The sequence below is a fragment of the Syngnathus floridae genome, chromosome 3, assembly GCF_059516105.1.
Source record: "Syngnathus floridae isolate MCC-2025c chromosome 3, RoL_Sflo_1.0, whole genome shotgun sequence".
Classification (NCBI taxonomy): Eukaryota; Metazoa; Chordata; class Actinopteri; order Syngnathiformes; family Syngnathidae; genus Syngnathus; species Syngnathus floridae.
This window is the reverse complement of record NC_142415.1, coordinates 15,484,573-15,499,880: the sequence shown is the minus strand read 5'-3', so window position 1 is coordinate 15,499,880 and position 15,308 is coordinate 15,484,573. Positions and strand designations below refer to the sequence as shown.

Sequence of the window (15,308 nt, the reverse complement as noted above, 5' to 3'; positions counted from 1 at the left end):
TTTGTGCCATGTTTACCTTTGGAGCCGAGTCCCACCCTCATGGTGCTGTCCTCATTGCTGTCATGCAATCTGAAGGGCAATGATTGGGTCTCAAAAGGTGTCCCGTCCTCCTCCAGCCCATTCAGGAACAAACTGGCATGTCTGTCGTGCACCTGAAAGTCAGTCAGAATGACACATAGAAGTTGTCCGGCATCTTCAGAATTTTTTATGGCACTGCTCCGAATTGCAATCTCCTTTCGTCATAAAAGAGCAACCTGTCCATGCATTCAACCTGTGCAACAATCTAAGTATACAAACATTTTTGTTTTGCATATCTTTGTGTGACCCAGTGTGCGAGTGTGAATTATGCATACGACTAATCTTCCAACTCATTTCCCCAGTAGCGGGAAAGCCTGGGGCTAAACTGCCTCAGCGCAAATGAGCTTTCTGTTTGACCAAAAATCTCTGCGCTCTTGCCTCTGTCCTCTTTCGATCTGCAGCATGAATATGGAAAACGGCACAGCCGACAACATTGTCAAAGCAGCGGCGGCTCCCTTTCACATCAAACCCGCGGGAGGGAGCGGGTAAAAAAAAAAGACACCTCCATAAGAAAAACTTTAATGTGTGCACTCTTTCCCTTTGCACAATCTCCAAATCCGCTTTTTTGGGAAACACTCTGTGGATACTGATAATCGTGATTCTTAAGACCCCCTTCCCTCCCTCCCTCATCCTCCATCTTTCATTTGCACTGGTCTTCCTTGCTTTTTCCATTGCGTCATTTCACTACTTTTTGTTTCCCTTCTCTTTCCCTCAGCACCTTTATTAAAACAATTAAAAGGGATATTTACAAAAGTGATATCTTTCTGTCCACTTTTCTCACTCTCTCCTTTCCTGCCCTGTCGCTCTCATTTGTTGTCATCTCGAGGAAAGTTGAAAAGGTGTGAGGAGGGAAATAAGTCAAAGAAAGAAAAAAAAACGCCTTTAGGGGATGAAGGCAGTCCCAGACAAGTGTCTGCCTCTCAGAGGATGGTTAAGACGCGCAGACAGACACTTTCATGATGGCTGATTGAAGACTGGCAAGCGCACGAGAGCTCAGGAGAGAATGGGAGTAAGAGGAGGAAAGGGAGGAGGAAGCAGAGGCAAAGTCAGAGAGAGGGAACCAGAAGAAGGGCCCACTTTAAGAATCTTTAAGCCCGAGCCGTGTGGCTCTTGGGGAGATGTGAGGCAGTTGTCAGAGCTGATGTAAATGAATGCTGAAGCGCTTCATCCTCCTTCGTTGCCACGTGCCCTTCTGAAACACAGCCAAGTCCTCTTTGTTAGCTCTCATAAACACTTAGTTTTTATTTCCTTTCTTCGATTAATCTGCTTTTGCTGCAGTTCTTTCCTTTACCGCTCCATCTGGAGAATTTTAGAACTCTTTGACGATGTCGGAAGTGTTTTTTTACTCGACTTTTAAAGTGGCGATAACTGGTTTCATTTGGACTGATGCCATTTCATCTATAGTGAGATTAAAACACTGCTATGAAGGTACCTAATCTGTCTCGTGTTTAAAAACAATAACTTCTCTTTTAAACAAAACAAATATTGAGTTGCTTGGTTTCGTCTAAGATGCCATGTTGGCAAGGAGTAGGTATTGTTGGCACCAGCTAGAGGGCCAACAGTGGCGTGATTGAACATTCTGGTAGAGGTCCGACAGGTGAGGCTCCTTGTGGGGTTGACACTGGAGATGATTTATTAAAAATGAAGTAACTGAGACATCACATGTACGCACCTTGAAATGTTTCTGTACGCTCCGCCTGATTTGTAAATTGAGGTGAGTGCCTTCCCAAATCATGTCCAATCAATTTTTCACAGGTGGCCTGAATTTAAGACCCTAACCCTATTTTCTGCCAATATCTGTCACTTATATAAATATTTCAAGAGGAATAAGACAACACCTGGAATGCACATGTTCTAAGATCCTTTAAAACATCCTTTGCGTTTATAAAAAAAAAAAACACTGGCAAGCACCTAAGCCTCCGTGAAAGCGAGGTAAGTCATACCATGAGTGGAAAGCTTTTAGTGATCTGTAGAGGAGCATTTTGAATCAAGCTCTTCTCCATTTTCACACTTGTGCCAAGCTGTGGCTAAGTACATAGTGTGGACCACAGTGTTTCCCCACTAAGCTCACTTGATAGCGGTGAGCTACAGATAGAAGCGGCAGAGAGGAACTCGACATACAAAACAGACCTGCCAGGCTATGGAGACACTGCACACAAAGTAAATGCATTTCATCTATCAAGAAAACCGCCAAACGTGAAAAGGAGGATTCGATTTTTTCCCAAAAAATCTCTACTGGCCTTGTTTTGATTAAACGTGGCACTTTTGTTTTGTATAAACACCAGCATGTTGTTTCTCCTCATCTCAAACATCAACAATCCTCTTCCCAACATCCTGGCCCAGACTGTCTTCACTTTCTCTTCACCCCTACCTGAGGCTTTACTAGTGACTGAATGAGTGACAAGCCACTCACTGATAAGACAAATACTAACACAGCCAGGGAAGCTGTCAATAAGGAGCAAGCGAGTGAGATAAAGGAGGGGGTGTAGGGAGGAGTGAATCAGGGATGCTGGAAGGAATGGTCTAATAAAAGACAGATTTCAATGTTGACAAAAGCAAAACTGAACAAGAAAAGAAAGAAACCTGTTGATTGGTGAGGCTTTGAGCTTCTGCGTGGACTACAGAGAGTCGATTTTTGCTTCCGCTTTGTCAAAGACTGTGCAGGCCTGTCGCTGAATTTAGTGAATGAGTAGAGCCGCTGTCATTGGCTAGAAAGTAAGTCGGCTGTATTCACTCCCACAATGACGCAGACAACCTTTTCTACTCGCACCGGTCCCAAAAAAAATATGCACAGCAAGAATGCACTTTGTTCCAGATTTGTACTGAGCGTGAGAATGGGGCCCTAAATATAAAATCAGCTAGACATTTCAATAGCACTGCACCTAAGTTGGGAACTGGTTCTCCTCCATCACCTATCCTTGTATGTGTCCTCAAACAGGACCAGACAAACAGAGACCCTCAGGGCCTCAGTGTAATTTTATAACAACACTGAATGATCTCTCCTTAATGCCATTACATCGGAACTAATCATAATAAACTTAACAACATTTGAGCTTGAGACACAATTAAAAGTCCAATGTGATTAGTAGAACAATTGCATCGTCTTCACTCTTCCTTCACCTCTCCCTCTCTCCCTCTCTCCCTCTCTCCCTCTCTCCCTCTCTCTCTCGTTTTGCACTTTCTCTTGTTTTCCTGAGCTTCTCTTTCATACCGCCCCCCACCCATTACCACAATGAACTGTTAGCAGCTCTGATGTACAGCCAATATTCACTCTATCGTATTACGTCGTGCGCGGTGTGCAAGGCAAGAGATAGGAAGCGGAGGTGAGGAGCAAAAGGAATAAAAAGAGAAAAAGAGAGGGGGAGATACATTTGTTCTACTCATCTCAGTGCTAAAAGATACAATTACCTCTCACAGCATATTATCCATGTTTTATACCAGCCCAGGGCCCCGTGCCTTTGCCTCGTCGCGCTCGCCCCGTGTAAGGCCCATATTTTAACACTAGCTATGACAGTTTATTTAAGAAAAGAAAATTGTCCCCAGGGAGATGGAGAGGGGGAGAGAGAGAGGAACAGGGTGTGAGTGTAAAGAAAATGAGAGGCAGAGGGGGAAGGACGCGGAAGGTGGAGGCGAAGAGACAATGAAGGGGTGGTTGGCGGCGGGAGGGGGTCTTTGAAGAGATAGATGAGGCTGGGAAAGAGAAAAGGAAAGAAGCAGAGAGGGGGGAAAAAGAGATCGAGGGCATATATAAGGTGACATGCCAACCTTTTAATAAAGACCATTAGTCTAGAAGACTTTTTTTTCTTTCAATGCAGGAAGCAATGAGGGGGGCGCTCTGAAAGAAATAATAATTAAAAAACGAGAAAGGAAGGATGGATACGTGGAGGGTTCTTTGTAGTGGCACAGATTACAACTGGCTCAGTCATGCCTACTACACGGACCTTTACCTTCGTCAACACAAACTACTGCTTAATTAACTAATAAAAGAATAGTGAACTAGAAACGCATGCATGCAGACACGGTCTTGTCCATTTGGTTTGGGGAAAGAGAGTGGAACCTCTAAAGTTGAACACGTCTAAGTTCATAACATTGTAAATTCAAGCAGAATGTTGGTTTAGAAACACCTTGAAGTTGAACAAAATGTGAAAAAAAAAAAAAACTAGAACGGCTCTCACTTTTGCTCCAATCGCATTCTACCAATGGGAAAAACGAGTTTCCAGCCAGTGTCCCAAAACCGTTTTCTAATGTTGGCTCTGGTAACCAATCACTGCACGAGAGGAAACTCCAAGGCATCATCTATGAGACAGTGAGGACTTTAATAACCTAAACGTATGAACATGTGCTGCTACCTTGGCAAAATCCTGCTACGATGTTCAAATGAGCCACAGATTAGAGTCTTTGAAGTGAACTATCACTACTTCCTAAACCCCCAATCCCCCCCCACCCTTTCTCTCTCTCGCTCCAGTCCCCTCCCGGCTACCTTTTCCTCCGCTACTCCGTACATTGTTATCATAATCAGATGAGACAACTACCTTGGGAGCGGCAGCCTCCCTACAGCACCTTGCTCTTGGCCCTGTGTGTGCACACATGTGATTGTGTGCGTGCATGTGTGTACATTGCTCCCGGCACTCGGAAACCCGTGTTCCTTTAGACTGTCTTTTTTGCTGTTTTGATCTTTTCAAACCGACAGATGACTGGTGTGTGTACGTGTGCGGGAATGTTTCTAAATCTCCTTCATGGGGAAATATCTGTATTGCGGCTGACACACAGCAACAAATTAGCACTAAACTGCAAGTTGCTGCGCGAGCGTGTGTTAGTGTATGTGTGTGTGTGTGTGTGTGTGGGTGTGCGCAGGCATGAGAGTGGCAGTATGCGAATGGTGTTTGAATGTCAAGGATGATTATGTTACGACTCTGAATGGTCAAAGCCGATCACATCAGCACGCCATTAAACAAAAGGGAGACTGATTCACAGGAATACACGCGAACACCTCTAAGACATAACACCCTGGTAGCAAATTGGCTACAAGGGTTGCGTTATCTCAAGCACATATATTTGCACGGGTATTGTGGAGACACAGGAACCTGCACACATTAAACTTGCAGTACTGTAATGTGCAAGGCATCTGCCTAAAAACTAGCTAAACAACAACTAACTAAACTGAACTAGCTAAACAGTGTTCAACATCAGTGTTGAATTGAGTGTCTGATTAGAGACACTTATACTGAACAAAAATTGATCCAATCACATTTTAAAGCTAAAAGCATGAAAAGCAACAACAACAGGTATCGAAACATGTTTTCTCCCACTGCCGCCTTGTTCTTTTTCCGAGATGCTGAAAGGGAGATTGTTCAGCAGAGCAACGCGTAAAACGATACTCTTCCACCAAGCACAAACATCCTGAGAGTCTCTTACACCCTCAAAATGTCCGCCCCTTCACAGGCGCCATTTGAGAAGTTTTATGGCCAAAGAAAGACTGCTTTTGTTCTTTGAAAACAATCCCTATGATATTTGTGGTCCTTGCTCCACTTGACTCCACTTGACTCGTATTTGAAGAAATCTCATCAATATGTTTTAATCAAGTTATGCTATGTCTGTATTTGAGAAAACAGTTGTTTGCTGACTTCAGGAAGAAGAAAAAAGTGCTGGTCCATCCATTCATTTTCAAAAAACTAAAAAAATAATTCACATAGAACTAGTTTCTGAATGCATTTGTGTGTTTTGTTACCTGTAAAACAATGTGTGTCCACGTATCCATCACGAGCCGTCCCTCGGTTTTAAAGCTGACAATCAGAGGTTCTGAACTTGTGGAATGAGTGTACTTTATACTGACGACCCTTTCCGACACTGTCACTGAAAAGACTGACTGGTCCCTTGAGCTTTTCTCCAGCAGCATCCTGAGAAAGGAAAACAAAAGAAAAAAAATGCAAACATCAATAAGAAATGACACGGGGTGAAGAGGTTTCTCAGCACCAAGACTTGAACCAAAAACATTCATGTTGAGTTGAGCACCACTGGACGCAGTCTCTCATTTTGACATTTATACATGTAATATTAATATTTTACACGACTACTGGGGTTCTGGTGCTACACGGGTTGCGGACTCGCACAGGCGAACACCTTCCACGTGTCATATTAACCACCATCAGTGACATTTTATGGGAAATCCCGGCTTTTATAAACCCAGGGACGCCTTCCATATAAATCACTGATGGATGAATGAGACAAGAGCTTCTGGGTGACACGTACGAGTGTGAAAAGAAGCACAGGAAATATAGTCAAAAATACTTTGTCATTTTTTTTGCTGATTTTCAACTTGAATTATAAACATGTCATCTTGTTTATTCAGTCTGACACTGCTAAAGGACATTTTGAAACTTTGAAGTTATGGAAAACTTCTCATGCTATATTTCATGATCATCTCCTCTTTTAGGCATTGTAATAACTCTGCTAAGTAAAAACAGGTGGCTGGTTGCATCCATTCAGATGTGTGCGAATGACCGAGAGACAAAATAGGAGATGGACGGAGGTGAGGATTGAGACCTCTTTTCATCTGGAGACTTTGATGGCGGCCATGGCTGCGCCGACTACAAAAGACAGTCGGCTGACGACAACATCAGAAAGCCACAGAGGGAGAGAAAGCCGGGTACAGGTGTCATGTTCAGCAGGACAACAAGACTTGCCTGTCATCTGAATGTCCAGGGAGACAAGTTGCACAAACAAAAACTCAGCGCGAATCATGAATGAGATATGGCAGACGTATTGACAGTTACGCTGAAAAGATAAAAGCCATTGAGCGGAATATATTGTAAGTTCACTTTTGAAAAAACACATGCAACCTATGTAATGGTTTCTGACCGTTCTGTCAGAAATGTCAATCAAACGCTTCACTTTTTGGCCTCTGCATCTCATTTCCACTAAAAAAATCTAAGTGATGACAAAAGATCAAGAGCAAAACCAATCAACCTCAACTGAGGCTAACTTGGATTTTTAACCTATTCACCCATAAAAATAGTAAAAAGCAGACTCACATCTCTCCGAGAGAGCTTGGTTTAATCCACAACGCCAGAGTGAGGGATCCCGATGCTCCCATCTTCTGAGAGGGGGGAGACAGCAGACATTCCTGCTGGCCTTGAGGAAACACAACACTACGGGAATCCCCGCTTGACATCGATGTGGTCAAGCGGTTCAACTGTGATCTCTGACGGAGGATAGGATGAATGTCTTTAGCATCTTCTGTGATGCAAGCACCCCTGGTTCGAAGGAAAATAATGAAATTGGTCAATATTGTCCCATGAAGATACTCACTGACCAGAATGCCTCGAAGATCTGGTCTTAGCCATGGATAATCATTTAAACATCTGATTACCTGTAAGCAGGCAATAGTAGTGGGGCATAAGGTGGCATGGAGTCTCTATTGGGACACTCCTGGATGCAGGAGGCCCGATGGCACGTCAGAAGCTCGGCTTGTGAGGAAGCCGTCCGGCAGTAGACGCTCCGATCCGGAACCCCACAGCTAAAACGAGGCGGCGAGGTGGACACGGGTTTGAAGGCACCAATGTTCTCCATTGGCGGGAAATGTCCCTGATATAACGACAGAAGGTTGAACAAGTGTGACCGTTCCTATTTCGCCTGGACCTCGTGTACTTATTCTTATCAGCAGTAAGCCGACACACATGGATACAGTAATGACAATCTCGTTGAGAGCCACGCAATTTAACGGCCTGTGCGTTAACTAATGTATGTGGAACTCATCCGGTGGATGGCCTGTCTTAAAAGCACACCGAGCGATTGCTCGCGTACACTGAAAATGTGTGAGATTAGTTAGCAATATAAAAACGAGAACATCTAAAGCAGTTGTACCAAATACTGCTATAAGAAAAAAGAAATTTAGAACGGTAGCATTTTGGAAGGACTGGAATTTTGCTTTAACTATTTAAGATGATGAGCTTGTAAAATCCAGACTGTAAAGGTAGAATTAAGGTCATCTTAAATATTTTGCCATTAAATGTGAAATGTGTCAATGAAATGGCTCAGTGTTGAACTACCATTAAACAGTGCCACATTTACTATATTTAATTTATTGCTAACTAGTGATGCTACATTTATTTTTTATTTTATTTAAAATTTCATATTCTATACCTATTTTATAAATTTTATAATTTTGGACATTTTTTAATCATTTTATTTAAAATTGATTTAAAATTGAGACCCTATACAAGAAGAATAAGATGCATGTAAATACTCTGCAGAAAAAGTGATTGAGCCAATCCAAGTCAACACCACCTCTGACTCAATTCGAGCCAGAAACAACCCAGAGCAAAAAGACTCCAAATAGTCACCAGCAAAGCTGAACATTTTTCTTACCTGTGATGAAGCAGGTTTTGGAAACAGGCCAATGAAGAGGACACATATACAGAAGAAGATAGCTTGCCACCTCATCACCAACATTATTTTACAGTCTCTCTTAACACGTTCTTCTGGACAATTTTTTACAGGATATTTGTAGCTTCTGCTCTTGTTTTGGTCCTGTTGGAGCTTATCTTCTCTTTGTACATCAATGAATGAAATCCTAGCAGCTTCTCCCTCAACTTTTCCAACTTGCCAGTCGCAGTCAATCCATAATTGATCTCGCCATGTTCTTCTCTTTCCACTCTTTGGCGGTCTGTCATGTTTGCGACCCCCTGTGACCCTAAAAGATGGTTGAATCCAAGATTTTATAACAGTATATGTGAGTTTTTGGAGCATTCCTGAGGCCAGTGGGATGTTCCAGAAGCTGGAGATACCTTGGAAGCCTCCCAACAGCGCTTGAATAAGTGATGACTGGCATGGTGTCATGGTGGCCGAGTTAGGGAGACATTTTTTGCAGGCCGCTGCCCCCAAGGGTGAAGGTGCAAAGCTTAGGTGTCGGTTACACTGCCTCTGTCCGCCGCACACACCGAGCACAACCAAAGCCTTCGCATGATAGCTAGGATTTCACAACCTGTGGAGGGAGGGAGAACGGCAGAGAAATGTGGTCAGAGCAAAATCCAAAATGAGACAAATCTGAGGCAAGTGAAATGCCATGCAGGCTATTCCCTGGCCAAAGCCAACACTATCATGTACAGCTTGATGGAGGCACGGCTCAGCTGATACTGCTACATCACTTTCCCCCCTTTTCTTCATTCCCCATTGAATTAAACATGCCCTGTTTCCTCCTGGCATCTGGCCTCCAGGTTCTCATACAACCCGACGGCTTTTTTTCCCCCCGCATTGGTTTGCTGGAAATTGAGGCTTATGTCAAAATCTCTCTTCATTGCAATGCTTATCAGCTTCAATTTCACATTTTGACACACATACACACAAAAGGAGGCCAGCGGAGCAGTCGGGCTCAAGTGTTGAATTACTTGCACCCCGCTCACAATAATGTGCCTTGGAGAGGATGGACACAGTGTATCTAATAACGGTGGCTCACTCTTGCTATATGCCGTCACAAATTTGTTACAAATAAGCAAAAGCAGTTTGCGGCTCACCTGTTGCTGCTTGCTCCCGCTGCACAACGCTGTATGTAAAAATCCAATTTGTTAAATCGACGCAACTACCTGTACGTGCAGCCAAACCGCCGTCACTTGCCAGACGGGAGGGAACGGGGCGGAGTAGTCCTTAATTTGACTCGTAATAGTTGCTTTGGCTCAACTTCTGGTATTATGAAGGGGGGTAAAAAAAACTCCGCAATACAAAAAAAAAAAAAAAAAAAAGTTATCCGGGTTTGCCAACTCGTCCCCGTGCTCTTCTCGTCTTTTTCGGTGCAATCTCAGTCAAAACAAACAACACGCGCGGACGCTGCACCTAAGTAGATTAGCAGCAGCCAGCCGCCATCTGGTCTCAGGCGCAACAAGCCGCGCTCATTTCAAAGTAACGATCGCCTCACACATTACACTAAACTCTGGTATTAGTTACTGTCGCGGTAAAAAGAAAATAACGCTCACTAATGACAGCCGTACCTTAAGCATATTCAATAATGTTCTGACGGTACGCCCCCACCTGTGTGGGAAGAGGCTGTCACTTAAGTGGCTCTTACGGTGGAGGGGACGCCGGCACCGTTACTAGGCAACGGAGATTATTACTGGTCACTGGAAGCATGGTCACGCATTACGTCACTGATTAAAAATATGGACTATGTCTCATACTTTCGAGTGGTCATTTGCCCAATGCAGAGTGATTGACAAAAATGGATAATCTTTAAAACGTGGATCAGAAATAATTCAACTTGGGTCAATTTGACCCAACTATCTGGATTGTTTTCAACTCATAAATTGTCTTTAGCTATAATATTTTGCCATACTAACAAGTTTTGTTATCATACTAATCGTGTTTGAACAGCTGCAATTTGCTTTGGTGGAACAAAAGCATTCTAACTAGGTTTTAATTAAGTGTTCCTAATGACCTTAAGGAGATTAGAGGTTCGCCTTCTAATCAATAGCAGCCAGAGAGGAGCAAAGGGAGGGGCGGGGGAAGGAGGTGACTAGGGGCTGGGGAAGAGGTAGAGAGGGAAAGGGGTGGAGGAAATAAGGGAGGAAAAAGCAAATGGGGGAGGAGGAAATTGGGGTGAGTGAAAATTGATTGATGACGGAAGGAGAAATGGAAGGGTCGTGCTGGAGACAGGCGGAACCACACTACACACTTGATCTGAAATATTAGCCAAAAGCAATTAGGAGAAATATAATTAGAGAAATCAATATCCTAGATATGAAGAGTGGATGGATGACTGGCTGGAAGAAAAAGTGCTACATGGTTTGGGTGGAAAAAGGGATCACTGATGGATGGATGGATGGATGGATGGATGGATGGATGGATGGATGGATGGATGGATGGATGGATGGATGGATGGATGGATGGATGGATGGGTGCAATAATACAGTACGATAAATGCATAATGGTTAAAACTATGAATGGATGAATAATATTACATTGATAATGGATAGCCGTGCTGTTAAATGAGTGGAATGATGGTGAATTAATTGTGGGATGGATTCATGGATTGGGACAGAGACAGATTGTTGTTGTTGTTTTAAATAATGGATGCCTGGGCGATTGTAAATCTGGACTGAAATGTGGGTGAATTCATGGTTGGACCAACAAATTTTAATTGTTGTAAGTTGCACGACAAATGTGTATGATTGAAAAGATAGGAGCATACTGTACATGTTGGTTGGATGAATGAGAGATGGATGTTTTCACTGAGGATCAGGCGGACTAATGGGTGAATGGATAAAAAAGATGCATGGATGGCACTTAAAATATCTCTTGGTCTCCTCACAAGACATTGGGACAAAATGTTTCCTCTCATCCTACTTTGATGCACTAATTTATTCAGCCAGACGCATTAAATTCCAGAGAAGTGCTATCTCACAAACCGGATTAAAACTAGAAGACGAGCACCCAATTAATAATGTCTCATTTTGTAAATTACTTATGTATGACTTACATTTGATTAAATTGTGTTTGCTGGTCTAATAACATTAAGCGTAATATGGTAATGTGTGCAGTAAATGTATTGTTTCTCTGAATCTCCGCAGCAACATGGATATGAGGAGCCATCCTGGCCCTCGCGGCTGATTAGGAGTCGTCGTCGCTGGCCACTTTACAATATGATACTCCTACCCTGCTAGATGGGAGGAAAACTGGATTGAAATATATTAATATATATATCCATCCATCCATTTTCTGAACCGCTTAGTCCCCACGGGGGTCGCGGGCGTGCTGGAGCCTATCCCAGCCGTCATCGGGCAGTAGGCGGGGGACATTAACATATATATATTTTTTTAAATATTTTTTACTCATATCATACCAGTTACCATATAAACAAAATGCTGCTTCCGATTCATACCAGAAGCAGCATTAAATCCTACATTAGTAAACCTTAAATCTATTCTTTTTCCACAAGTACTGTTCATCCAATCCTCCATTCTACCGGCACCTCACCATGCCCCCAATCCCTCACAATTTTCTAAATGTGCTCCCATTTCTGTCCCTGTTTCCTGCCTCGTTTTCTTGACATAAATGAATATATTCTAATCCATGTTTATCATTCATGCACCTCAACTCAAAATGAAATGCACCAGAAAGTAGATATAAAAAACAATTTGGCTTTTCCTGGGCTTTCATACCCTCAAGTCACACTGTCCATATTGTGTGTGCACACTGTGTGCCCCTTATTGGGGCCGGGGCCAGTGGCACCCTCAGGGCTCTGCCGTCCAATCCCCTCCATGCTGCGTGTCTATAGGATTGAATTAACCTCCTGCCTCTCTTGTCGACGCACATGCGCATAATCATCCCTTCTCATGCACGCCCCCCCCCCCCCCCCCCCCACACACACACCACCATATGCTAGTTACCTATCTGCTGTCCTTTTACAATTAGCATTGTTTACGTCAACTGGTAAACGTTACACAATTTTCACATAGTATTTATGGTTGAAGGTTTCCAAATACTTTAGAGCAAAATTAAGGCTGTTTTTTTCAGATGTCGATTCTTGATATTTGAAATCTTTTAGCCCATATATGTTTTTAGTCTTTTCATGTTGTTCTATAATGTGACCCATGCTAAAATAAGTTGAGATATTCTATATTGGTAACCAACCTGGTGAAAGATAAGTCTCGGTTGTGGTGTCTTGATTTTGTTATTAATAACATTCTTGCCATCTCCAGCAAGCTCTAATTGGTTCGCCGAGTAAAAGTGGTTGCTGCATATCAAACGCTCCGGCTATCTCTGGGCCGCTAGCAGGGGATTTAAAGTGCCACTAATTCACTGGCCAGTGACACGTCAGACTATTTATTAAAGTACACTAACTTAATGAATGGCCCATAGAATGGAGAGTTAAAACATTTAGTGTCCTTCGAGAGAGATCCAGAGAAATAGACGCACAGGGTGGGTTCGCAGGCGGATGGAGGGTGCTAAAGAGGGAGGAGAGCGTGAGAATAAATGGCCCATCGTATAGAGTTAAGACGTTAAAAGTGCAAATAGACATCTGACCCTCTTATAGCTCGCAAATGCAGTTCAGATGCGCGGCCACCTATGCCGCTTTACACCCCGGGAGGTGGAATGGTAAAGGGATAGGGAATGGTGGAAAATGGGGTGACGGTGAAAGAAAAAGGGAGGGCTGTCATTGGAAATGTGAGACAGAATCGAGCAAAGATAATTTATAGCGATGATGAATTCAATGAAAAAGAGTGAACCGGAAGTGTCAAAAAAGGCATATAAAGGAAGAGAGCAAAGAGCGAGCGCATCAATCATAGAAGGTTTGTGCAAACGTGTGGACATTAATTGCAAGATAGCATGTAAGCTAATGCAGGGAGGGTGTGGTTGACCATAGATCATGGAGGCTCTGCAAGTACATTCAAAATAAACGCAGACCTCGGCAAAGGCCGAATGATGGCAAGCCGCGCTGTAAATATGAATGTATGAAAAACTGCGGTAGAAAATATTCCCCTCCTGTCCTGTAGGTGGGAGTAATTTGTATTACATCGGTCTGTGAGATCTGAAGCAATCTATGATGGTTATTTCTAAAAAATGATATTATTTTTGGGTACAACAAATGATGTGTAATGAAAAAAAATCTATGATTGGACCATATTCAATTATGGCAATTGCTATATTTTGGGTGTCGCTTACTATGAACCAATCAGGACACAGTGCCGTTCTTGGGAGGCGGGGCTTATGAAAACACAAATGTATATCATTTCAATTCACTTGAAATCTTCAATCTCTCCGATGTATTCAGATATACTGTTGGTTTTTTTGTGTCTGTGTTCATATGTCTACTGTGCAAATCAATCACTCTTTATCTGAGTGTGTGTGTGTTTGTGTGTGTGTGCATGTGTGTGTGTGTGTGTGTGTGTGTGTGTCAGGGGGACTAAGAGATGTGAAAGGCCATTACCACCACCAGGCCATGTCACTCGACATGTGAAACCCATGGGAACCACCCGACTGATACCAGGCCACACACACACACGCACACACACACGCACGCACACACGCACACAGATGCTCTAAGGTTACGTTAGCGCCACTGGTGCAAAGTTGCACATTAACACTTTTCCAAGGCCTCAAACAGAGATGGTTATCCTTCGGGACTGTCTACCACTGCTCAGATTGGGGGAGAAGTGAGGGGGACACCTTTTCGGTTACGCTTCATGCCAATGGCTAGAGTAATACATATGTTCCATAACGTTCATGAATGTATCTAATAAATTGTGTGTGGTTTCCTTAAGTTGGGAATATGGTCAGTTTTCCACTTAACGGTTGGGTAATTGTGTTTTGCTATTACAAAAATCTGAGAATTCACAGAGGCCATTAGAGCATTGAGGGGATATCAGCCAGACAGATAAGAAAAGTAAGAGATGCTCGCCGGGAGATGCAGATTGAAGGAGCGATGTAGATGAAGCCAGAAGGTGGAGGAGGCGCAGAAGGAGAGAGGAGTTAAGTCGGCTATTAGCGATGCGGCGTGCGGCGCCCACTCTTACACGCGTTCCACAAGGTTAACGATAAGGGCCCCTCGGCAGCTGAAATGCTCAAGTAGCTTTTATCGTATCATAATAATGAATCAAAGATAAAATAAAATAAATGAACTCCAAAAGGCAAGCAAGTAAAATGAGACATATGCGCACGGAGCTGAGCAGGCAGACCGACGTGAGCGGGCGAAATGTGCGAGAGTCATCTGAGAAGGCCGGAACTTGTTGAAAAAAAAACATGAGAATAAAATCTTGTTCATGATGGTGAAATCTTCTGATGTCATCTGGTTGAAAAATATTTGCCTGCAGGTCAGATCCCACCCTCAAACCCCCCTGTTAGAAGAAGCCTTCTTAAAAGGCTTCATGGCTCTCTGCTACATTAAATCTTTGGCCTCTGCATCCCATTTACTGCTGCTGGCTATTAGATGGGGGAACGGGAAGAGAATAAAAAGGGGAGGGCACAACAGACATGGCTGAATGTTATCGTCTGTTTAGTGCCGCACGCAGCATGTCTTACATCCCTGAGTGTGTGTGCCGTGCCCTTGGCAAGAGGAGAAGATCGAGTTTTTTTCCAAATGGACACTAGTTAGCCACCCACTGGAGCAAGCTGTTCACACTTGCCCACACCTCATCTTGCCCTCCCCCAATTTTATGAGGGCAAATCAACTTTTACTTGTGACTGACTGACTATCCATCCGTCCGTCCGTCTGTCCGTCTCTCCATCTGTCTCTCCATCCG

General features: G+C 43.4%; 1 protein-coding gene across 4 annotated transcripts in view; it reads right to left on the bottom strand.

The window, feature by feature from the left end:
* ush2a (Usher syndrome 2A (autosomal recessive, mild)) overlaps nucleotides 1–10,111 on the bottom strand; it is a 120,360-nt gene extending 110,249 nt beyond the window's left edge. For 3 of the 4 annotated variants that reach the window (XM_088371582.1, XM_088371580.1, XM_088371581.1), the window contains exons 1-6: nucleotides 9,591–10,111; nucleotides 8,446–9,061; nucleotides 7,448–7,662; nucleotides 7,110–7,331; nucleotides 5,807–5,975; nucleotides 17–152 (exon numbers count right to left, since the gene is read on the bottom strand). In XM_088371582.1, the coding sequence (XP_088227708.1) occupies nucleotides 17–152; nucleotides 5,807–5,975; nucleotides 7,110–7,331; nucleotides 7,448–7,662; nucleotides 8,446–8,916 (1,213 nt within the window). In that variant the 5' untranslated portion in view covers nucleotides 8,917–9,061; nucleotides 9,591–10,111. The remainder of the gene's footprint in view (nucleotides 1–16; nucleotides 153–5,806; nucleotides 5,976–7,109; nucleotides 7,332–7,447; nucleotides 7,663–8,445; nucleotides 9,062–9,590) is intronic. The other variant, XM_088371583.1, reaches the window with a different exon arrangement.
* Between the last annotated feature and the right edge of the window lie 5,197 nt (nucleotides 10,112–15,308).